Source organism: Metarhizium acridum, assembly GCF_019434415.1.
Source record: "Metarhizium acridum strain ARSEF 324 chromosome Unknown scaffold_1, whole genome shotgun sequence".
Classification (NCBI taxonomy): domain Eukaryota; kingdom Fungi; phylum Ascomycota; class Sordariomycetes; order Hypocreales; family Clavicipitaceae; genus Metarhizium; species Metarhizium acridum.
Genome location: NW_027094015.1, coordinates 4,043,993 through 4,066,329, shown reverse-complemented (window position 1 = coordinate 4,066,329; position 22,337 = coordinate 4,043,993). Strand labels below are relative to the sequence as shown.

Sequence of the window (22,337 nt, the reverse complement as noted above, 5' to 3'; positions counted from 1 at the left end):
GATATATGAGCATTTCCTTTGTCTAATGACTTTTTGTGTAGTACTCCTCGAAGGAAGCACACTCGACATTCTTTTATCATCTACATGTCAACACGTCGGTACGAATGCGTTGCCGCCGGTGTTTGGTAACCCCATTTATGGCAATCAACAACCAAAATCTAAAAACTTGAAAATCAATAAACCCAAAAAAAAAAAACACTACATACCGACAAAACATCTATAAAAACTCGAAAAGATCAACTACAAACATTTCGAAAAAAAAAGCGAAAACTATAAAAATGAACGGGAATGGAAAACTCTTCGACACGGGTAATCCGAATTACTGCGATGCTAAAAGCTAGGAAGCTCTGTGGTTGCAAAATCGCCCGCTGTCTCATCCCCTTAATCCTCCTGGATCGAATCACAGGTCCTGTTTACATCGACCCTTAGCTATACAGCGCTTGTCTCTTGTCATTTCGAGTACACATACTGCATAAGATACCCATGGATAGCCTACCGTACTTTTGTCTTCGATTTTTCTGTTTTGCTATTATCACCTTTGAACTTCCCGGGGCATTTATCATTTACTCACCATCACGGTCCCCTGATCCCACCTCACAGCAGAGCTTAGGCTGCCTCATTGATCGGGAGGAACTTGATCCTTGTGCTTGTACTTTTGTTGTAATTCATTGCCAGAACACGAGGGCACAAAAAGAGGAAACACTGGTCTTGGTGTGGCTTTATGTTTTTTTTTTTCCTTCAAGGAGGCGTTTGCATATTGGCGAGCCAATGGTGCTTTTTCAAATGGTGTTTTGAGCTTTTCGCTTGTGTAGTGTTTCTGTAGCTGCTACATAGAGGACACTGGCGAATTTCCTTACTTGGATGTAGAAATTAGTAACGGATAGGGTCGAGTTCGATAGGTCAATTGGAATAGCTCGCTACGACTTGAGTGTGCCTTACGAATTTTTATTGCTGAATGACTTCTATCCTGTGCCGAGAGTAACGCTGTCTTAGGCCACGACAGACGTTTAGTCTCGCCAGGGTATGCATATGAGATGGGACGGTCGGAGTGAAGGGCACCTGCGTGCTCTTGAAGCATCCGTGGAGGAATAAAAGCCTCAAAGTTGACGGCACTTTCGGCGGTTCCGCTACTCTACAACTTCGCACATAGTAACTGCGCGGTAGATGCGTTGATGCTGGCTCGAAAGCGACGACTCCGCCCGTCGTCACCACACACCAATGAGGTGGCATCCCGAGGAACGGACCGTCCGAAATTTCATTACCGCTTCATCCCCCAGTCGTTCCAACATTGATTCAACACAATTCATTTCATCTCATCTTTCCAGATGCTATCCTCCCGTTCTATTGGGCAGTTGGCCTCGGCGGCGCGGGCTAACGTGGTCACGTCGGTGCGACCACCAGTCACTTCCAGGGCCTTTCACCTGTCAGCGGCCAGGAGAATCGTTCACAACGTCAAAACGTATTGCATCTCGGCAGTCTTGACCCAGACATCAGAATCAGCTGTCAGCTAACGAGTTACCGCATTCGCTAGTGCCGAAGAATTCCAGAAAGCGGTAACTGAAAACGACCGAGTCATTGTTGATTGCTTCGCTACATGGTGCGGCCCTTGCAAGGCAATTGCTCCCATCCTTGAAAAGTATGCTGCGTTTGCTCTTGAGTTATAAAGAATCTTGAAAATATTTTGGTTAAGCTTAGCCATTTATGTATTCGAACTTTTTTTTTAAAAAAAAAAAAAAAAAAAAAAAGGCTGCTTTGCTAATTCATATCCCAATTACAGACATTCCGAGGACGCCGTCTTCAAGGACAGAGTCCACTTCGTCAAATTTGATGTTGACGAATTGCCGGCTGTGACACAAGCTCTGGGCGTTCGCGCCATGCCTACTTTTTTCTTCTTCAAAAATGGGAAGAAGTTTGACGAGATGGTTGGAGCCAATCCTCCTGCCCTGCTGGAGGCCTTGAAGAAGATTGCAGCATAAACCGGGCCGGAAAGAAATGGGTTAGAATTTGAAGTGTATTAAGGATTAAGGGCATAATCAGGGCCAGGAATTCCTCTGCAACATGCCATACAATGTATAATATTAGACGTAGACTTTATGTCTCTGTCAGAAGACATGTGGTCTATGACCAAGTGAACGAAGATACTGCTGTATTTTATATTACAAATACTGCGAGATACGTCTCATGACTCAACAAGACTTGCTCGCGGATGCGTGCGGGTTGGTTTCCAAGAATCAGGAGCTACATATGTACGTTTGCAGTTGGAGCTGAATCTCTCGGCCACCAAAAATGTCATGAGTATCGTGCCAAGATAAAATTCAATAAAAAAAAGAAGGCAAAAATAGTACATATTCTCTTATACTCTTTCTGTGCATATGTATAACTCGACAAATACTAGATACCTAGGTAGCTTCACAGTTGCAAAGGTCACTTGCCCATCCACCCTAACAATCCGGGGTTTGAGGTTGATTTTGCCCCACGCGTCCAATTTTCGGTTTCCCATGGCAACGCAACGCGACCACTCAACACGGCATCCCAATCCTGCCGAGTTTGTCGCTTTAACATTCGGCAACAAAAAAAAAGCGACAACATGGCGTACAACCCGAGAATGAGCATCATACCTACGAATCAACAGCAGGGCCGGTCCCGAAAAAAGGAGGATGAAGCTGATGCCTTTATGCGTCTCCCAGACCGCGAAATCGTGGGCTGCATTACCGACATTGGCATTCACTTCACGGTCGCGGACCTTCAGAAACCGAACCCTGCGCACGTGCAACAAATCTTTGAGTGGTTCGCAGAGTTACTGCTCAATGCCACGAGAGAGACGGTCGAGCCGGCGATGCGCGCTGCCGCGGAAGACGTTTGCGGCGAATTCTCTGATGTGATGCCCACCGATACGCGTAACTTGATGGGATTCTATGTATCACTGCGCCGGCTGCTATACGAGTGTGGAATCACCGACTTTACGTTCAACGACTTGTACAAGCCTACGTATGAACGCCTGGTCAAAATATTCAGCTACCTCATCAACTTTGTCCGATTCCGCGAGTCGCAGACCACACTCATCGACGAATATTACAATAAATCCGAGTCAACAAAGACCAGAATTGAGACGCTGCATGCAGAAAACCAGGAAAACGAGGCGAGACTTGAAGACATGAAGCATAATCGCAAGGCCATGGAGGCCCAGGTCCGTGAAAAGACAATGAGAAACGAGGAGCTAAAGAAGCGGTTGCTTGAGCTGCAACGACATCAGAAGACAGTCGCGGCAAGATTGGACGAGGCCAAGGCAAAGAAGAGCGAGCTCACGAGTCTTTTGGAGCAGAAAACACAAGATAAATTAACATTAAAGCAAGAAAGCAATAAGCTGCGGCCGTACATGCTACAGAGCCCGTCAGCATTGCAGGATAATCTTACAGAGCTACGCGAAATTCTCAACAACGACAAGGCGCACATTGATGCGCTAGACCGAAGAGCGCGTGCACTTCAGACATCAACGGACTCGTTCACCGTGGTATCAACGGACGTTGCGTCATGCATCAAGATTCTTGACGAAATCGCTACTGAACTTGCAAAGGAAGAGGAAGAAATGGTCAGAAATGCGAAACAACGCGACGCCTTATCTGAAAGAGGAAATAACGCCAGAGAGGTGGAACGCGCCGAAACGCTGCTGCGACGGCAGTTAAGCAAGTGGGCTGATCGAACTGAGAAATTACGCGAGCAAAGTCACCAAAAGGCTCAGGAAGCCAAGGAGAAAATGCATGAACTAAGCGCAATTCACCGAAAGTTAACGGAGGAACACACGGAGAAGGGTAAAGAGATGGAGATTCGCAGGGTCAGGATTGAGCAGAAGGAGAAGAAGGTGAGCCGTACGGTGATATTTTGACGCCATTTCAGAAAACTAATGAGAGACAGATGCTTGACCTCAAAGAGAACATTGAAAATGAGGTACACGCCGCGTACGACGAGTATCTCAAGATGGAGGCACACATTAAGCTATACATTACGGAAATGGAGCAGTCTATCAGTTGAGTAGTGTTTTTGAGGTTTGATATTTTCTACATTTTAACGTGCCCGATATGAAGGGATGTGGATGAGATACCACGGCTTGGCGTTGGAGGCATTTACAAGTTGTTATATCGAACTAGGCCAGTGTCGGTTAGGAAAATGAAATGACGGAATCAGATTGAAGTTATTCATCTGTTCTGGCATCTATCTTGAACCAACTGCCTAGTACTCTACTCAATGGGACAATCGGCCCACTCCATGATCCATCTTCTTTCAACGGCGTTCCTGTTAGAACGGGCACGTTTTCCTTCAGAGATTGCTCCAGCTCTTCTTGATCACTGCTTCGTCTCGCTTCAACCACTACTGCGCGGAATTTGTTCCTGAATGCGCTCTCGACGAATGCCGCTGTTGATAAACTTATTCCCTGAGCCGACCACTCCATTCCATCTCGGTGTATGTCCAGTAGACCATATACAATTAGCGCAGGCGGCTCTCGTAAGGAGTCCGACCTCGGCGGTGCGGGTATTCTAGATTTAGAAGCCGAGAATGTGGACAGATGAGCTCGGAGATGCGTCACTGTTGGTGCGAACACGATGTTGATGTGTCGCGAGATGGCTGTTTGGAGGAGCGTTGCGCGAAGAAGTGGGTGGCTGGGCTCGTCGTTCCCGTCAGCTAGATGAGACTCTTGCCGTCTGATGTCTTCCACGAGCGCGCTTGTAAACTGATCTCGGGGCCATGCTATGACCACCGTCGTCGGGTATGTGGTATTGGCGATGAGATACTGGAAGAGTTCGGACGGTGTGACGGGTCGGAGGATGGTGGGCTGCAATCCCGCCATGGTGCAATGCTGGATCAATGGTATTATCTGGACTAATCATGAGGTATCCTGCAGGTGAGTTGAATCTGGACTTGTATTCAGGAGCGGCGGAGGCGGTAATCCGCATGCGCTTATCATGGTCTTGGGAAGTCGTGAAGTGACTGGCCTTGGTCTTTTGCCTTCAGTAGCCCAAGCTGCGCATGTCTCATTTTCTAGCGGAAGCTGGAGAACGAGGAAATTCGGCAAAATTGGAGTGCCCTGTTGGAAATTTTCGATGTAGCTTCATGGCTTTTTCTTGTTAGAGTTCAAACATGAGGTGATCTTTGAAGTCACGACTCGAGCCTCATCCAAGGAAAGGAGGGGTTGAGTCTAAGCTAGTGGAGGGGCAGACAGTGTGGGGTGGCGGGCAGCTGCTACGTACTTAAGTAAGTAACTACTACAGAGGCTGGTTAGCTGCTACTAACTCAGCGCCAGTGTCGGCGGCCCCAATTCGACTTCGTCCATCATCAACATCACGCCTCCCCAGCTGTCGCAACACAAACCCGCAGGCAGCAGAGGCAGCGGAGGCTTGGCTCACATCTTCGATATGGAGTCCATATCGAGGATGTCTAGTTTCCTAGGGACAGGTAAGCATTCCTCACGCCTGCCCTCCGTGCTCTCGCATGGCTGATCGAGTCCACCTCAGCAAGAGCCCTTACCCTCGACGTGGCACAGGCTACGCGCAATGTCGGCTCGAGCTCTCCGTCCCTCAGCCCAAGAGAAATTGAGAAGAATCTTGAAAGCGGGAGTGATAAAGATGTGCTGGGCGCCCTGCGGCTAGTTATATCGGTGCGTAGGACAGGTCCCGCGACCCATCTCTGACTGTATACTAACAAATGTCCCTCCAGATGATGTACCGAGGCCACGAGACTCTGGGTTTCTTCAAGTCTGTCGCCAAACAGGTTGCGTCGACGAATACCGAGATCAAGAAGTTAGCCTATATATACCTCACCCATCATGCCGAGGAGGAATCTGACCAGGCTCTAATATCGGTCAATATCATGCTAAAGTCGTCACAATCCGATCCCAACCCACAGATGCGAGCCTTGGCGCTCAAGACAGTGTCAGGAATCCGCGCCGAATCAATCAATCCATATGTGCTCGTTGCTGTCAAGCATGGAGTCGCCGACATGAGTCCTTATGTGCGGAAAGCTGCAGCTCTCTCTATCCCAAAACGCTATCGTTTAGATCCTAGTCAGTCGCCAGAACTGATTGGCTATCTCACGACTCTCATCAGCGACAAGCAATACTTCGTAGCTGGTGCAGCCGTATCTGCTTTCTTGGAGGTCTGCCCGGACAGAATCGACCTGATCCATCCACATTACAGAAGCCTGGTGCGGAAGATTGTGGACATGGACGAATGGAGCCAGCTGGCCATGCTTAGGCTCATGGTCTATTACGCTAGGAAATGTTTCCCTAGGGTCAAAGAGCCCGCCGCAACTTCACCACATCATGATACCAATGCGGATGACTTTTATGCCGACTCGCCACATGCCAAGAAGACGCAGCAGGCTTCCCTCAATAGTGATCTGCTATTGTTGCTCAACAGCATCAAGCCACTGCTTCAAAGCCGAAATTCAGGTGTTGTTGTTTCAGTGACGAGGTGCTACCTTGAAATTGGCACTCCAGAATACGTCAAGCTCGCTATCGGGCCATTGATTGCACTTTTGCGGGGGGCACAGGATATTCAACAACTTGCATTATACAACATTGTTTCAGTTTGTCTCAAGAGGCCAGAGGACTTTGTCAAATATGCCACTCACTTTCTTGTTAGGGCTACTGATCCTGCGCCGGTAAGAGAACTCAAGCTGGAAGTGTTGACACTCATTTTTCCACACAGTCCGCTCCACATCAAGAGTCTTATCTTGAAGGAGCTGGAACACTTTTCCCAGAGCTCTAACAAGGCTCTGGTACTGGAGGCGGTGAGGGCAATTGGGAGATGTGCCCAATCCGACGCCAAGACGGCTCCAAGATGTCTCAAACTTCTTCTTAGCCAAACCACTAGTTTAGACGGAAATTCAACAGCAGAGTCTTTGACAGTCATTCGCCACTTGATACAGCAGGATCCTGAAGGCCATGTTGGAACTGTCGTTCGGCTGGCCAAGAATCTTGATTCGGCGTCTGACCCGCAGGCCAGAGCCTCCATTATTTGGCTGGTGGGAGAGTTCTCTGGTCTGAACGGCCAAGACAATATTGCACCAGATGTTCTCCGCATTCTGTTGAAAGATTTTGTCAATGAGCCTGAAGCTGCCAAGCGACAGATTTTACTTCTCGGAGCCAAAGTCTACCTCCATTTTCTGAATAGAAAGGCAGAGACTGAGAAGACCAAGGAAACAGAAGAGAGTTCCCAACAAGAGCCAGACACCCACCCTATCGCCCGTCTGTGGGACTACTTACTCGTGCTTGTAAGATATGACACCTCTTACGAATTGCGAGACCGGGCCAGAATGTATAAAGCGCTGCTTGAGGTCCCTCAACTGGCTACATTGATACTTTTAGCACCCAAACCCGCGCCGCAAGCCCCCAGTCCATCAGAGTCGAGAAAGGGGTTTTTGTTGGGCTCCTCGACGCTAGCCCTGGCTGGCGGCGGCGGCATTCATGGTCTGAGGGGGTATGAAGCACTTCCCGACTGGGTCGAGCCGGGCAAAGAACCCGATGCTCGTCTCAGAGACCATGCCAATGGTGGCACGTCTCCCCGACATGGTGAACAGAGCGCTGTGCCGGCAGGTCATATGTTGGACCAAGCCGTGACCTCGAGGCCGCCACCGAATAAGCCGAATGGCTTGGGAGAGGGTGTAGGCACCAAGACTTTGGATGATTGGCTTGCAGAGGAGGAGAGTGAAGAAACTGAGGAGGAAACAGAAGAGGAAACCGAGGAGGAAGAGACGGAAGAAGAAGAGGGGGAGGATGAAGAAGAGGAGGAGGAGGAGGAGGATGAGGAAGAAGAGCAGAGTGATGAAGATGGCGAGGGTGATCGCCTTGTCAAGGGATAACAATATGGTCAATGGGGGCAACTCATCACGTAGCATTCTCAGTGGCATTAGCATATAATAGTTCAGAAACTGTTACTAGCCTTAATAGAGATGTCGGGGCAAGGCAGTACCAATACATGAAAGATTAGAGTGATGGGATATTTATAATTTTGAAACCTCTATCTGCTGTACGTATGTACCAAGACAAAATTACCAAGTCTAATCCATCCAAAGCAATTAAAAAAAGATGAAAGGAACGTATGTTCGGGGTATGCTAATTCTTTCCCAGACTCCTGCCAGACTCCAGTTCGCCTTCAGTTACAATCTTTTTCCACGGTCGACCGCTTCAATGGCCCGATTCAGTCTTTTGTCCCTCGTTGGGGGAATCAGGGGAGTCATTCGCCTTGGTCTCGGAGCTCTCCGCGTCGGAAACAGCAGCAGCAGCAGCACCGTTCTTGTTGCGGTGCCCGTTGGCCATCTGAGGAAAGAAGATGCCCGGGTGGAAGATCGTGAGCAAGTACACGGTGACCAAGATGAGCGAGCTGTCGAGCACGAGGAAACTCGGCTCGTCCTGCATGATCTTGTTGCCCCATCCACCGGCCATTTCGGCAATACTAAATCACACACCCCCGGTTCATCAGTTCGTGATGCACCTCCAAGGACAGCTCTGGGGCGACGAAACGTACCGGTATATACAGCGGACCAGGACCGCCACATAGGCACCCGTCACGCCGAGCACAAACGCGCGAAACTTGGAGTCGCGCCACAGGGCGAGCTCGGCGGGCGTGGCCTCGGCGGTGCGCACGTGTCGCGCCGCCCTGGCGAAGTAGTCGGTGCCCATGGCGCCAAAGACGGCGAGGACGAGGACCTGCAGGACGACGCCGGCGATGATGGCGCGGTTGCCGTCCTCCTGCAGCCTGGGCTTCGTGTGGCCTGCGGCGGCGGCGATGCCGCCCCCGATGGCCTGGACGATGAGGCACGAGAGGTCGGCGGGCAGGAAGATGCGCGGGTACCAGCGCGGCGGGATGCGCGAGAGCCGCGGGTTGAGGTGCAGCGCGGCGTGCTTGAGCGTCAGGTAGATGGATACGCAGACGAACGTGGGCGCGAGGATGATGGCGCAGATTTGCAGCTCAAAGGCGGATTCGTTCCACGGGTTGTAGTGGAGGAGGATGCGCCCGACGTAGCCTGTTTGGACGATGGATGTGTGTTGGCCATGTGGTTATTCTGTCGGGAGAGGGAAAAGGTGGTCATGTCGGACCAGAGGGATATCGGATGGCATCTCTCTGGGGGGGTTGAAATACATACCTGCGGTTTCTAGTATCAGCCCTATCGTTATGGCTGCCGTGTACGTCCACGTCCTCTTCCACATGCCGAGTGAGAAGGCGGCAATCAGACATATCCCAAAGGCGATGGAGAAGAAGATGCCGGATCCCAGGTTCGGGTAGTATCCCAGGACGGTTTCGTCGACGGGACACAGGGCAGAGACCTCGGTGCACCGGTTCATGCTGACGCGGTGCCCGGTAGAATTGGACATGGCTTGCGGTTGTGTAAGGGTGCTCGTCGTCTCTTCACAAGGTTTGGATCATGTGGTCCTGTGTGTAATTGAGCTTGTTCGTTTCGGCGACGGGGGTATAAGAAACTCGTAGGCGTGGTGTTTTGGGCGGGAACAGAAGCTAGCAGCAGATCTGTCACAGATCCCCGGGAGGTGCAAGACCTCGATCCGCCAGCAATTCCTCGATTTCGAACGAGTGTGAATGAAGTCAAGGCGAGAATAGCAAAGTCATGGCCCGGGTCATCAAGCCTCGACAGCGGTTCATGGAAGGGGCTTGTCCCCAGATGGAAACCCTGGGATACATATATATATATAAGCGCAACCCCATCGGGAATAAGCAGATATGCGTGTCACGGATTTAGCGCCCTGCTCCAAAATTTCACTCCCAGTGCCCCCGTTTGGTGTTCAAGCCTCCGCTGGTGCGTCCAGTTGGGTAGTTGACGGATGAGGGGGCGTGCTGACTGCATGTTGGCAGCCAGAGCGGACGGGGAGCTCAATATCCGGGGCGAAAACTCCGCTGTCAGTGCGGAGTGTGGTTGACATTGATTGGGCGTCTGGTTTCGATTCCGTGTTACGTCCGCTGTGCAGGTGATGACTTGTCGATGTTGAGCGATGATTTGTGACGGAAGTGTGAAGAAGAAGTCGAATTGGTTGAGTCTTCTACTCCCCCTGTGCCGAACGTGCTTCACCACCTGGCCTCCATTGCTCTTCCAAAATGAAAATCTCTCCGATCAATTAACAAAAAAGTGGGATGGCTTCCCGGGACGTCGCCGACCCGAACACCATCCATCCCACGAAAGTGGAATTGTGCCCAACATTGGATAGACAAGGGCTGACCGTGACCGTGCACACAGCGGCAGCCTGTCAGGATCCCTCCGGGCGCGCTCGCGTTCGTCCGAATCAGGAGCTGCGCGGGCGAATTGATTCATCCAGGCCGACTTCATTGGGTAGACATGTCGAGTCTCGGCCGAGGGTTTTCCTTGATGTGGATGTGGGTAGAGGTAGTTTACATGTGGAGATATTAGATGCAGCTCAAATTCAAGATTGGACACGGCATGTCCTGTTCTGGCAATCGGGCTTGGCATAACGTGGGGAAGCCTTAAGTGTCTCATGATTCATAACGACGCTGACAAGTTTACTCCTTGCCCCCGAGATATCTATACACCACCGAAAAGTCGCGTCCCTTGCACTCTTCCCGCTTCTCCGCGTCCTCGTACACGCCAAACGCAGTGTCGGCTAGAGCCATCTTGGCCCCGGCCTCCTTGGCAGCTACCATCGCCAGCCGCAGATCCTTCTTCATCAAAGAGATGCCGAATCCACCGCTATAGTCGCGTCCCGCCGGCGCCGTCTCAACCACGCCCTTTACGGGGTTGTTGACCTCACTTGGCCAGCAGCGGCCAGTGCTGACATTGATGACGCCCGCAAGCTTCTTGGGATCCAGACCCCACTTCATCCCCAGGTTCATGGCCTCTGCCGTGGCAATGTTGTTGAGAGCGAGAAGGTAGTTGTTGGCGAGCTTGGCGGATAGGCCCGCGCCCTGTTCACCGCAGTGAAGCACTTTCTTGCCCATGTGCAGCAGCGTGGGCTCGACACGGGGGACCATCTCAGCCTTGGCTCCGAGCATGAAGGTCAGCGTGCCGGCCGTGGCGCCGACCACTCCTCCCGACATGGGCGCGTCGACAAAGGTGCCCTGCCCGGCATCAGAAACCGACCTGGCCACCTCGCGGGACGTCGAGGGGTCAATTGTCGAGCAGTCGATGAAGACGCGGTCCTTCTGCGGTAATGTACCCGTCAAAATCGATTTGTAGACGCCTTGGACGTGTTGGGGCTCGGGGAGAACAGTAATGACTGTGTCCTACAGCAATGAGTTGTATTAGCCATGTTCGTGTCTGGGTTTTTTCGTGATTGATGGTCACTGTATCATAAACCCTCGCCTAACCACCGCCTTGGTCCGACTTTGTGTTGCAGGGCTCTGTTGACGCAGTTCTGACGAACAAGGCGCTGTACAACCGTCTACATCTCATCTCACCCTCGACCGGGATAGAAAAAAGGTGTAGAAACACTTTATCTCACCGTGTGGAACGGGACGTGTGGAAGAATTGGTATTCCGTATACCCGACGAATTCAATAAAACACAATCCACCCAAGATCATAAACTTACTGCCTCCTTTGACGCTGCCCATGCGCTGGGGGCAAGCTCAACCTTTGCGCCACCAGAAGCAGCCTTCATATCACTTTCCAGGCTCTTCATAGCTTGCGGGTTAATGTCGAAGACCGACACCTTATCAGTGGACTTGAGCTTCGACTGGAGATTCTTGGCCATTTGGTAGCCCTGCAAAGGCGACCATGTCAGCAACTTGTCCATTAACAACTCTCACATACCAATTGGGTCTCTAGGCCAGGGCAGTTAGAGGTACGGTATCAAGACTTACCATCTGGCCGAGACCAACAAAGGCATAATGATCCAGCCGCCTGGCAGTCGACGCAAACCCCCTCCTTTGCACGAGACCGCCTAGGCGGGCACCAACAAGTCTCATTCTGGGAGGTTATCAAGAGACAATGCTTGGAAACTTGCTCTTCAATCGCAACCCCATGGCCAAACATCGGAGAGGAAAGGGAAGAAGGAAAGCCCAGTGAGGTAGAAGAATGTGGCACGCGGTGGCACGGCCAAACGGGTTGCATCAAACCGAAAGCGTAGTTCTCGGGCTGCGTATGCCTGTACCGAGAAAGCCGGCCATTGCCGCTGCCAGCCATTTTTGCGGGAGGATGGGGCACAAGGGATCAAGGATGGGGGCATTTTGTGGGTGAGTGAGACTTTGTTCATCAAAGTCTGGTTGATTTGTGTGGGGAAAACCGGAGGAGGGGCTTGCGGAGGGAGAGGGAAGAAATACTACTAGTACTCCGTAGTATCTGGTACAGTACAATCTGCCTATGGTGTATGCACAAAGTATGTACCCATCAACTTTGTCCACTTCGGCCCAAGACTGACGGTTACGGCTTCATTTTAACCAGTCGATCCCCCGATGTCGGCATTTGATCTCTCACACGAGACTCTTACACTCCTGAGCCGTAGTTATCCAACATGCCCGACTCCATACGCTCCGAGTCGGACAGGAGGAGAGTCAATCGCATCACCGTCAATCCACGAGTCCACTATTTAGACGTCTGAAATGTCTTATAATCATTACAATCAATACTACTCTTCCCATGGCCCATCTTGCTTTCATATCTCTCACCATATCCTGCGAAACCCGACCCGGCACCTCCCCAATAATGGTCTCGAGCCCTGCGCAATACTCCAATGAGCGCACACATGAGATTACCACCATTCGCGCCTCACTCCTTTTCTATCGCTTTATCACAGACACCTTTCACCCAACACCTTCCAACCAGAATACGACGGTTGGGAAGGTGGCGTAGTGTCCAAGGGGAATATCAATCTCTTGAGACAACCAAATGCAACCAAATGAACGAAGGGGGTAAGATAAATCCTAAAAATAAACAAAGGCGCAGGGGATTGTAAAAAACGAAGTCCATTAACCTGAAAATTCCGAGCTCATCTGGAACCAGCATCTAACAGAAAGAATGGCGAAATCTGGGACTTGGCGAATCCCTATGTCCAAAGGCCAAAAACTGGGTAGAAGCTCGAGATGTGCCGGGGGTATCCTCATCTCGGTCAAACGTGGAATGGCTCTTCTCTCGTCCCCTTCGAGCAAAGAAAAGGGGAAATTAGCAAAAGACAAAAAAAAACAGTTCGCAATTTACGCCACTTTCGGTCACTCCGTAGGCCTCCAGTGCCGAGATTTGCCCAAGGCAGCGTCGTGACTAATTTGAACACTCAAGCCATACAGCATCCTTTACAAGAAGTTGACCAGCCATGGAACAAGAGCACTATCGTTCGCCGTTAGCCACCTTCAAAATTCATGAGAGTAAAATCTACCAAACACGATGCCTCGTATCACAACTTACCCGACTGCGACTGTGGCGCCAATACCAAACAGAGCTCGGTTCTTGACTCTGTCTTTCCGTAATTCTGCCTCAGTCTTAACTTTCTTTGCTCGTGGTTGCTCTTCCTTAGCTTCTTCAGCCATACTGTGCGCCTTTTCGTCGTCCTTTTCAGATATGGAGATGTCCCCAGCTTTCCGCTTGCCCTTCTTGACCGTGGTGGTTGTTGTGTCCGTGCCCTTATTGTCATCAGACTTCTTTTGTTGTTCTGCATGCTTTTCGTCCGCTTCCCTGTCTTTCTGTACCATCTCCTTGGCTGCTTCCATCATTTTGGTGACTTCTTCAGCACTAGGTGGCTCCCCTGCCATGGGCAGAGGAACGTCAACCTCTGTAACAATGTGTTTGGTCTCTTGGCCAGCAGCATCCTTTGAAACCTCATCGACGCGAATCTTCATGGTTGCATCCTCAGTCCTGGGTTCCAAAACTACGGCAGGCTCAAACTGGCTAGTTTTCATGACAATGTCCTCCTGTTTTCCTTTCTTGGACTCGCTATTGACTTCTGCCTTGTCAGCCGCTGGCTCCGTCGAGCTGGCTTTGGATTGAGTTTTACGCTTTCGCGGAGAGGCAGGACCACGTCTCGAACCCTTGGTAGGGCTGGCAGATCGACGGCTGCGAGAGCTCTTGGCCAGGGTAGACGTTGATGGAGGTGCAAGCTTTGCCGAGGCCTTTACTAAATCGAATTTGGGTGGCGCAGAAATGTTCTTTGGGGGGGAATCGGAGTTTGAGTATGAGGAGACAGGAATCTTTGCAGGGTCCAGCAAAGCGCGGATCCAAATACCAATAGAGTATTCCTCAGCCAGAGCCAGAGCCTGCTCCGGAGGGATCCAGATGTTACCAGCAGTCTCCTCCGGACTTGTAGTCGGAAGGGACTTGATGTACTTGCGCTCGGCTTCCTCATCCGAAGCGTCGGCGTAGGGAAACGTGGCCTTGAACATGCCCGTGGCGGAAACGTAGCCGTCGAAGCTTCGGCGCATGAGGAAGTAACTCGTCGGGCTCGACTTAAAGATTCCGGAAACGATACCCTTCGGCAGAGGTGCCCGCAGGTGCGCGTAATCGAACACACCAAGAGCGGTAGATTCGGCTTCGTCACCGCCAACCATCTTAGGGGTAAGTTTGGTCTGACCAAGCCGACGGCGCTGAACAAGCTCGAGGTCTAGTGACGGTAGATAGATAAGTCTCTATGAGCGCACTATGAAGACAGTGGCGGGGGTCAACATACAATCAGGAACGTCCTCGAGAAGGAACGGGTTGCGCCGCGTGGGAAGGCTTCGCTGGCTCGGAGTAGCCATTTTGCTTAACAGCTAGACGTTGGTGGTAGCTAGAAGTCACGTCCGCGACGCCAACCAAGAGCATCAACGACTGCTACTCTGGAAAGAACGGGCTGAGGTCCAAAAGAGCAGTACTTATGCGCAACGGCCCTTGGTGATAATCTGCAATTCGTCAAAAAAATCGCGTCAGCGCTGTCACAGTGGGTAGAGGCAGGGATTTTGCGCGTGCAAGTCTCGAAGCCGGATACGTGATGTTACATACGAAGTGCCGGAGAAGCGAAAGCGCGTGAGGCCGCAGCATAAACAAACGGCCAATCCTAAAAAAGAGATGCAATAAAAGGCAATGTTCCGTGGCGAGAAGTAAGAGCAGGATAATACTGATGGAATAATCACCCTACTGACCAGGTGCAGAGAGAGAGCAGACAACTCTGGACGGGGGGTGGGAGAGACAGAGCAAGACGAGTCGCGCAGAATACGCCCGGGCACGAGAAACGGGAGATCGAGAGGCTCCAGTGCTCCAGGGCAGCCTCAGCGGCGAGGTGGTCAATCAGCAGGTAAATGCTTAAGTGGTCAGTTGGTATGAAGTGGAAGTGGATGCGGGAGGAAACGCTGGGGGGTGATGGGGGACAAAAATAACAGCTGTGCAAGTGCTGCAGGTAAAGACAGGAAAGGAGTGGAGGACGAGGTACTTCGATATCTTGACTGGTACTTCTTAAACCTAAACACACATGTGAGCGCTCAAGTACCTAAGTACAAGGGAACATCGGTGGACAGGCTGTCCGATTTGGAGTGGTCAGGCACTAGCGCGGGCCATGCCTATTGGCTGCGCGTAACTGAAAATGAGAGCAGAACTCCAAAGCAGAATAAGTGGGGATGAGACCCTCAAAGCTGCAACAGGCAGGCAAGGCAGGCAAAGCCACGAGGCTCTGACCGTTGAATCAAATTGAGCAGCGCGCGTTAGATGTTTCCCGCTGCGCCTTTGCATATACTCCGTACCGGGGAAACGAAACAGACGTGAAAGGTGTCGCAGCCGCCGCCACTTCCAATGAACTGGCTGGGCTGATTAAAAACGACTGAGGGGGCCACGATAGGGGCCACTGCGCGCCGGGGAGCCAGGGCGGGTACGTCCTTGTGGTCCCTGCACGCATTCGTTCTCGTGGATCCTTCTTACGCAACCCACGACTAGGACTGAGCCTACAATACAACTCAAATCAACGCAGCAGCGTTGCTTCGCAAACACTCAAATACCTACCTACCCAGGTAGGTATGGATTGGCCCTACAGATTGCCCTTCTCTGCGAATAGACTACGTACAGCAGTCACAGCTGGATGGTATACAGCTCAAACAAGGACAATATCAACCGACTCCAAGTCCCGCCTCTCCAACGCCTCACCACACATGAAGCCGTGTACGAATGCGTCTCCTACCAATATATAACTACCCGTTCTCTGCTCGCCGCACAACATAGGGGACGGTAGCACCGTAAAACACCACTACCAGATCACCCTCTCGCGCGGCTTGTGGCACCAACCCGATATACTCCCCTCGAGTTGTCGCAAACCCACGGCCAGGACACACCGCAACCGCCTGCATCTGAAAGGTCTGCACGGCGTCCATTTTCCCGGCGCCCATGCCATTACGATAATTACGCCCTTCACGCCAGGCGGCTAGTGCGGAACGATACGTCAAGGCCGGGTTTTCTATAGGGCTGCTATGCAGGATGGCATTGCGGCCCGTATATGTATCGTCCATTAGTAGTAAGCGCGCAAACACCTCTTCATTGTCCATGTATCTGGGTTTCCCCTTGATCCCGCTCACGTAGCTGTCAAACGCCGGACGGAACTCATCATGGAACGCCAAGAATGACGGTTCGCCTTCGGCTGTTACTGGTGCACTGTGGACATGGACAACACTATCGATTGTGTCGACTATCATGCCACGAAGACTGAGACCTCCAGATCCCGACTCATCTCCTACCATGCGAACTTGGGGCTCTGTAAATCCAGAAGCTGCATACATAACGGGACGCAGGCCAGCAATCTGTTTCGGCGACTTCGTCTGTCCCATCCAGTCGGGGCCCAGGATGGAAGCCTTCGTTCAGAGTTGTTTCTTCGTTGGAGACCTGCACTGTCGAGCATTTTGATGGCGAATCCCCGTCGGACTTGAAAAGCTGCGAAACGTCGAAACACCTCTTCAACGGTTTGGGGATAGGGCCCAATGGCTTACCGATCCTCGTCACTCATGAGCGCTAACAACCCAAACACCTTATCCGCTGGATCAGTAGCAGCAAAGTCCCTCGTTAGTTCCATAAGCTCCAGTGAACCGATTCTCCCTCGAGCATTCTTTATTTGCTGCAGCTTCGCATAGTTGAGATAGTTGCGGAGCGCATCATTGCCCCCCAGTTGCATCAGTTCCTGCATACGCCTTGGATTTGCACGCATAGCCTCTCGGCTCAAAATATCATCCAACTGCCGCTGCGAAAGCACATTCCCGCAGAACATGTACACGGCTCTCCTCGCCAACGCAGCCTCTTGAATGACCCATGTTCTCGTAAACCAAGGTTGTTGCAGAGCCAGAAACACGGTCTTGTATAATAGTGGATGTGGTGTATCTCGGCCGACTGGGATCAAGGCTTCGGGACTGCCCATTCCCGAGGCTGCCTGGATGGTTGCCGACAGATTAAAACCCCCCGAAACAACACGGCCATCTGTGTCTCCGAGATCAACGTAAACCGTAGAGGCGTATGAATAAATCCGCTCCATGAGCTGGATCTGAGCACCCTTCTCTTCCAGATCCCCCTGGTTAATGCACAAAGCGTCAGCCCAGATATACCCTTCTGTTTGGCCGGAACTGAATCCTGCTCGCAGCCTCTTGAAGGCGCGTTCTAAGCTGGGCCGTGCACAGAATAAGCGCCCATTGCATATCATTTTGCACACATCTGCTGCCGCACCCCAACAGTACGAAAGGGCCCTCCCTGTACGGCGGCAAGTCGTCCATGGCAAAAGTGAGCAGTTCACAGTCGACGGGGTCTTTTCTGAAATAAGCACTCTTCAATTTCACCAGCCGAATCATGCCATGTGGCGATGAGAGTTTGGTATATACGAATCTCGGCGTGTCGGGATGAATAGTGAAGGGCTGGTGTCTAGGCGGCTGTCCATCGTCGTTGCCTCTCGCGGCACCGAGCACCGAGTTGTTCGCCCAAGCTGGCCCTTTCGTCCGTTTCATGGCGCCGCTCACCGTTGGGCATTAGGAGGTAGCGCCGGACGCCAATGCGATTAGGACAACTGCTGTCGCACTGTTCGTGGACTTGACATGAGTTTTGGGCAGTGAGGGTCGGGACGATCATCTGGGCGAGTTGCGCGCCGAGCCCGTCTACATCGTCGACAGGCTGCGCCCGCGCCTGGGAACGTCGGCCATGATCCGCCATGATCCGCTCGGTCGAGGTTTGAGGCTGTGAGCCAGAATGGAAGATCATGCCGCCAGGCCAAAATGCCCTGTTGCATAGGTGGTGAGTTGGTGCGGCTGAGGCTTGATGGCCGAGACAAGTATAGGCTGGCTTCCATTGCTAATTATACACGTCTGCTGCCGTATTAATCCTCCGAGATAATGCCAATCTCGATGCGGCAGGGAGGAAGGCCAAAGGCTATTGACCCTGATTTCAGGCCATTGACCGTTGTATTGTGCTCGGTGGTTTGCTTCAAGTTTCGCTCAGAATGGTGTCCACGCTGGTTCGCCCAAAGAGCAAATTGAATGCTTGCTTGGGCCGAGTCTCACACCGCCAGGCCAAGTGCAATTGCATATTTAGGTCCCGGATATTACGACTGGTAACTTATTTTTGAGTTCGGACTTCAATGTTACCCGCCAGTGCCTCAAGTGGCAATCATAGCCCCGGAAGCCGTGCCTTGGGCTCCGGCGCTGGTAACACTCGCTTCTGGTCGCATTCCAGGGAACATGCGATGATGCAATGCACACAAGCATACCAGACCGTAGGTACCAGGTACTTAGCACACATCAACCACCACATTTGCACGGCACCAAAGGCGACTGAAAACCGCCACGGCAACAAAACAACCACGAGCACAATTACCCCTGGCGTTCTCCCCTATCCGAACTGTTTGACAGCCCTGTACTCCGTCCGAAATCACCCCGCTAAGCCCGTGTCCAATCAAGCCCGTGCCCCCAGCCTGAACCCCACCATCGAGGCGTAGGCTGCCCCTCCACTGTCACCGCAATCGCCTCTACAAACTCCCTGGCCGGCCCTGGTCTTCTTGTCCGTTCCCTTTCCCCTTCAACTCGTTTATGTTTCCATTGCCATTAGACCAGGTGGGCTTTTTCTGCGTGTTCCCCTTCCTTCATCCTCAGCAACCGGCATTTTAGCATACATATCATCATTGAGATAGAAATCTCCCCATTCAACCATCTCACCCACCGTTGGCATTTTGGATCGAAACCCCCCACCACCTTTAGACAAGATGGCGTCCCACGAAGAAGATTCCATGCCCGAGGAGACTCAGGGCTACAAGCTCTCCCAGCCCAAGCAGAGCTTAGCTCAGTACGAGCAGATGGGTACGTTAACTCGGTGTTTTCTTTTTTTCTTTTCTTCCTTTTTTTTTTTTTTGTCTTTATATTCTTTCAACGGATACGTTGGACGGCTCATCTACCTTTGTTGAGCAATCCACATTGGAACCCGCGTCGAGAATTACCGTATCCGACTCATGTTGCAGCAAGTTCGTAGGGCTAACACATTCTTCTTGCTAGATGCCGGTGATGAATCTCTCCAGAGGTACAAGAAGTCCCTCGGCTTGGGCGGCGGCAAAGATATTTCCGACCCCAACGATCCCCGAGTCTGCATCATCCTTGCTCTGACCCTCGACTCTCCTGGCCGCGACCCCGTCACGATTGACCTGTCCACGCCAGGTAGCGAGAAGAGCCTCAAGGACAAGCCCTTCAAAATCAAGGAAGGCTCCAAGTTCACCATGAGCGCCGAGTTCAAGGTCCAGCATGAGATATTGAGTGGTCTGCACTACGTTCAGGTCGTCAAGCGCAAGGGTATCAAGGTCTCCAAGGACTCGGAGATGATTGTAAGGAGAATTTACATGCTTCGGTGTCTGTGGAACTCGGCTGCTGACTGTTTTAAATAGGGAAGTTATGCCCCCAATACTGAAAACCAGCCCACGTACACCAAGAAGTGTAAGTCATGTGGCCAACCACCCGCCCAACTTCTGGCAACATCGATGCTGACCTCGCATGTTTGTAGTCCAGGAGGAGGAGGCTCCCTCTGGAATGCTCGCCCGTGGTCACTACAATACTTTTTCTAGCTTCGTTGATGACGACAAGAAGAAGCATCTTGAGTTCGAGTGGAGCTTTGACATTGCCAAGGACTGGTAACGTCATGGCCTGTGTTCGGGGGTGGATTTGGCATCACATGTTTGTTAAGCGTAACGAGGGAACGAAAATACCTGGAAGGCTACATTTATATTTCTAGTGAATAGAAAGCCAATCGCTTTCATATTCGTATATTACCAGAACAAAATATCAAGACCCGAAATTTTTTTTTTCTTTAAAAAGAAAACTCGCACAAGACTTTGGTAAGAATTTCATACCGATCGCTTTTCATACCATTGCAGATGGTTATGCAATTCTATCTATTTGCTAAAATGATATGTAACACCAAGAATGCCAAGACAGTGCTAGCCTGTACATGATGCACCCGAACTACAAAAAATAATCCGGCAGTGCATTACCATCAGCGGCCTTTTCATTTCCCGGCTGTATGTCTTTGTGCTGGTCGTTCTCAGGTGCCGCCGCAAAGACGTTGAAGAACCTCTCTCCGTTGTCGCTCACCTCCAGCACACTAGCCATATTACCACATCTATAGCAGTAGTTTGGGGCACTCCACACGGTGCTAAGCCTGTCGTCGTATAACACTTGGAAACCTTCCTGGCAGAGTTGATGTGCCCGCAGGATATGAGACATGTTGTTCACGGCCAGGAACTTCTTGACTACCTGGCCCCCAAAAGTATAGCCGGCTCCGCGGGGTGAGAGGGAGAATTCGTCTCGTTCGGGGTCCGGGTCCGACCATACTAGATCCGCCATGGGACCTTCGTGGGGGATCTCACGGAAGCGATCTATGATTTTGATTTGATCAATGGAATGGATTGATGGCGACAGGCCTGTTACTTGTCAGCACAAAAGTGCCCGGCGGGGGCGGACATGAAGGAAGGATAACTGAATTTGAAGCATACCACCGTGTACGCAGAATATCTGATTGTCAATGACAACGCTCAGAGTCAAGAAATCAAACATGTCGGTAAAATAATGCCACACGTTGGCATTTCCATATTTCCTAGAACACTCAGTATAAAAACCGTATGACTGGGTGACGCCTCGCGATTCATGGTTGCCGCGTATCAAATGCACACGGTTGGGGTATCGTAATTTTAAGCAAACAAGCAAAGAAATCGTCTCTACGCTGAACATGCCGCGGTCGACATAGTCGCCTGCCCCGGAGCAAGTAAGTCAGCAAGGCCTGCCACCGAAACTGTGTCTGTGCGTTCGCAATGGCGCAAGGGCGCAAGGGCGTGAGAAAATACCTAGAAAGAGATAATTCGTATCAGGGCAGAAGCCCCCTATTTTGAATATCTCGATCAGGTCGAAGAACTGGCCGTGAATGTCGCCTACTACGGTGACGGGAGCCCGCACGTGGACCACATTGCTCTCGCGCATAAGTAGTTCTTTCGTCTTGGCGCATATTGCTTCGATGACCGACTCTGCCAGGAGTTCCTTTTTGTAGAGGCGCGAGATGCACTCGTCCAAGTCGACGGACGCTATTGATGGTTAGACCCGGGGCAAGGAATTCGAGGCATGAGCCAGCAGGCGGTGATTTTTGCGAACCTGGTAAGCTCGGCATGTTTGATATCCGATGCTATGCACCCGGTCAGGGGCTTGTCGAGTAAATATGTCGGTGGCAGAATATCGCATACGCAGGGCTGCATCAGGTGTAGTCGTGTCGATATCTGCTCCGGGCAGAGGAAATATCTGGAGTTGCGCTGGCTGTATGACCCAACATGATCGGGATTGCCTAGGAGCTCAACGCCGGCAGAGGAGCCTCCTCTGGCAGGGGAACGCAGACAGGCCTTATACAGTCATCAGGACCAAAAGGCGCTCTCTGTGGGTTTTTCTGGAGCGTTGGATGGATTTGGAACTGAGCAGATCAAGTAGATGCGAGCATTTGTGCCGGAAAGCTCTGGATGCTTTGGCCTGGCGCCCGAGAAATTGGCAAGGTGGACAGGAAACCTCCAGACTGGAGTTGAGAGACCCACTTTTGGAAGATGGTCTGTAGTGGCCGCTGGTTAGTGGTTAATGGTGGCGGAGATGAGGGACATTCATAACCCGTCTGTAGGGCATATCAAGCATTGAGCGCTTAATATTGAATGTACATATATTGACATATCTACTTGGTGTCTGGTAGGAACGTGTAAAAGTGTGGCCGGCTTTGTGCCGAGTTCAATGCACAACTTGTTAGTAGTTGTGTATAATTTTGTGCAAATTTCTAGCAAGTGCTACTCCGTAATATGGAAGAAGTGTGGTGGCTCTGTACAGAGTACCGGGTAAGGTCCGGCTCAAGTGCTTCTAGGGCTGGTGAAGCCAAACTTCAGTACGGAGTACAAGCCATTTAA

The 22,337-nt window shown here is 51.4% G+C and overlaps 12 protein-coding genes across 14 annotated transcripts; 5 read left to right on the top strand and 7 right to left on the bottom strand.

Moving 5' to 3' along the window:
- Positions 1 to 483: 483 nt before the first annotated feature.
- Positions 484 to 795, top strand: J3458_001241 (uncharacterized protein; the record flags this gene model as incomplete). Its single annotated transcript, XM_066116614.1, has 1 exon — positions 484 to 795. The coding sequence occupies one exon, from the start codon at positions 484 to 486 to the stop codon at positions 793 to 795; it is 312 nt and encodes a 103-aa protein (XP_065978499.1).
- Positions 796 to 1,272: 477 nt separating this feature from the next.
- TRX1_1 (thioredoxin trx1) lies at positions 1,273 to 2,332 on the top strand. Its single transcript, XM_066116613.1, has 3 exons — positions 1,273 to 1,459; positions 1,532 to 1,636; positions 1,778 to 2,332. The coding sequence occupies exons 1-3, from the start codon at positions 1,326 to 1,328 to the stop codon at positions 1,974 to 1,976; spliced, it is 438 nt and encodes a 145-aa protein (XP_065978498.1). The 5' UTR covers positions 1,273 to 1,325; the 3' UTR covers positions 1,977 to 2,332.
- A 238-nt stretch (positions 2,333 to 2,570) lies between these two features.
- Positions 2,571 to 5,161, top strand: NUF2_1 (kinetochore-associated Ndc80 complex subunit nuf2). Its single transcript, XM_007809584.2, has 2 exons — positions 2,571 to 3,859; positions 3,913 to 5,161. The coding sequence occupies exons 1-2, from the start codon at positions 2,588 to 2,590 to the stop codon at positions 4,027 to 4,029; spliced, it is 1,389 nt and encodes a 462-aa protein (XP_007807775.2). The 5' UTR covers positions 2,571 to 2,587; the 3' UTR covers positions 4,030 to 5,161.
- On the bottom strand, positions 4,178 to 5,140 carry J3458_001238 (uncharacterized protein). Its single transcript, XM_007809583.2, has one exon. The coding sequence runs from the start codon at positions 4,841 to 4,843 to the stop codon at positions 4,190 to 4,192; it is 654 nt and encodes a 217-aa protein (XP_007807774.2). The 5' UTR covers positions 4,844 to 5,140; the 3' UTR covers positions 4,178 to 4,189.
- Positions 5,162 to 5,363: 202 nt separating the features above from the next.
- APL6_1 (AP-3 complex subunit beta) lies at positions 5,364 to 7,966 on the top strand. The gene is made up of 3 exons (XM_066116612.1): positions 5,364 to 5,448; positions 5,508 to 5,650; positions 5,710 to 7,966. The coding sequence occupies exons 1-3, from the start codon at positions 5,409 to 5,411 to the stop codon at positions 7,852 to 7,854; spliced, it is 2,328 nt and encodes a 775-aa protein (XP_065978497.1). The 5' UTR covers positions 5,364 to 5,408; the 3' UTR covers positions 7,855 to 7,966.
- Positions 7,967 to 7,984: 18 nt separating this feature from the next.
- On the bottom strand, positions 7,985 to 9,996 carry J3458_001236 (uncharacterized protein). Its single transcript, XM_066116611.1, has 3 exons — positions 9,139 to 9,996; positions 8,520 to 9,018; positions 7,985 to 8,447 (listed from the first exon to the last, which is right to left on the bottom strand). The coding sequence occupies exons 1-3, from the start codon at positions 9,365 to 9,367 to the stop codon at positions 8,180 to 8,182; spliced, it is 996 nt and encodes a 331-aa protein (XP_065978496.1). The 5' UTR covers positions 9,368 to 9,996; the 3' UTR covers positions 7,985 to 8,179.
- Positions 9,997 to 10,520: 524 nt separating this feature from the next.
- J3458_001235 (uncharacterized protein) lies at positions 10,521 to 11,922 on the bottom strand (the record flags this gene model as incomplete). Its single annotated transcript, XM_007809580.2, has 3 exons — positions 10,521 to 11,240; positions 11,547 to 11,717; positions 11,818 to 11,922. 3 exons carry the CDS (start codon positions 11,920 to 11,922, stop codon positions 10,521 to 10,523), a joined length of 996 nt encoding a protein of 331 aa, XP_007807771.2.
- Positions 11,923 to 13,242: 1,320 nt separating this feature from the next.
- Positions 13,243 to 14,679, bottom strand: J3458_001234 (uncharacterized protein; the record flags this gene model as incomplete). Its single annotated transcript, XM_007809579.2, has 3 exons — positions 13,243 to 13,276; positions 13,355 to 14,543; positions 14,610 to 14,679. The coding sequence occupies 3 exons, from the start codon at positions 14,677 to 14,679 to the stop codon at positions 13,243 to 13,245; spliced, it is 1,293 nt and encodes a 430-aa protein (XP_007807770.2).
- Positions 14,680 to 15,822: 1,143 nt separating this feature from the next.
- On the bottom strand, positions 15,823 to 17,238 carry J3458_001233 (uncharacterized protein). Its single transcript, XM_066116610.1, has one exon. The coding sequence runs from the start codon at positions 16,723 to 16,725 to the stop codon at positions 16,096 to 16,098; it is 630 nt and encodes a 209-aa protein (XP_065978495.1). The 5' UTR covers positions 16,726 to 17,238; the 3' UTR covers positions 15,823 to 16,095.
- Positions 16,881 to 17,883, bottom strand: J3458_001232 (uncharacterized protein; the record flags this gene model as incomplete). Its single annotated transcript, XM_066116609.1, has 2 exons — positions 16,881 to 17,547; positions 17,609 to 17,883. 2 exons carry the CDS (start codon positions 17,881 to 17,883, stop codon positions 16,881 to 16,883), a joined length of 942 nt encoding a protein of 313 aa, XP_065978494.1.
- An 863-nt stretch (positions 17,884 to 18,746) lies between these two features.
- RDI1_1 (rho GDP dissociation inhibitor) lies at positions 18,747 to 20,231 on the top strand. The gene is made up of 4 exons (XM_007809577.2): positions 18,747 to 19,224; positions 19,417 to 19,739; positions 19,800 to 19,848; positions 19,916 to 20,231. The coding sequence occupies exons 1-4, from the start codon at positions 19,131 to 19,133 to the stop codon at positions 20,044 to 20,046; spliced, it is 597 nt and encodes a 198-aa protein (XP_007807768.1). The 5' UTR covers positions 18,747 to 19,130; the 3' UTR covers positions 20,047 to 20,231.
- PPG1_1 (putative serine/threonine protein phosphatase) lies at positions 20,221 to 22,055 on the bottom strand. 3 transcript variants are annotated; one of them, XM_066116606.1, is made up of 4 exons: positions 21,553 to 22,055; positions 21,252 to 21,485; positions 20,904 to 21,158; positions 20,221 to 20,831 (listed from the first exon to the last, which is right to left on the bottom strand). In XM_066116606.1, the coding sequence occupies exons 1-4, from the start codon at positions 21,566 to 21,568 to the stop codon at positions 20,374 to 20,376; spliced, it is 963 nt and encodes a 320-aa protein (XP_065978491.1). In that variant the 5' UTR covers positions 21,569 to 22,055; the 3' UTR covers positions 20,221 to 20,373. The 3 variants fall into 3 exon arrangements, with proteins under 3 accessions (XP_065978491.1, XP_065978493.1, XP_065978492.1); XM_066116608.1 differs by having other exon boundaries at positions 21,252 to 22,055; XM_066116607.1 differs by having other exon boundaries at positions 20,904 to 21,485.
- Between the last annotated feature and the right edge of the window lie 282 nt (positions 22,056 to 22,337).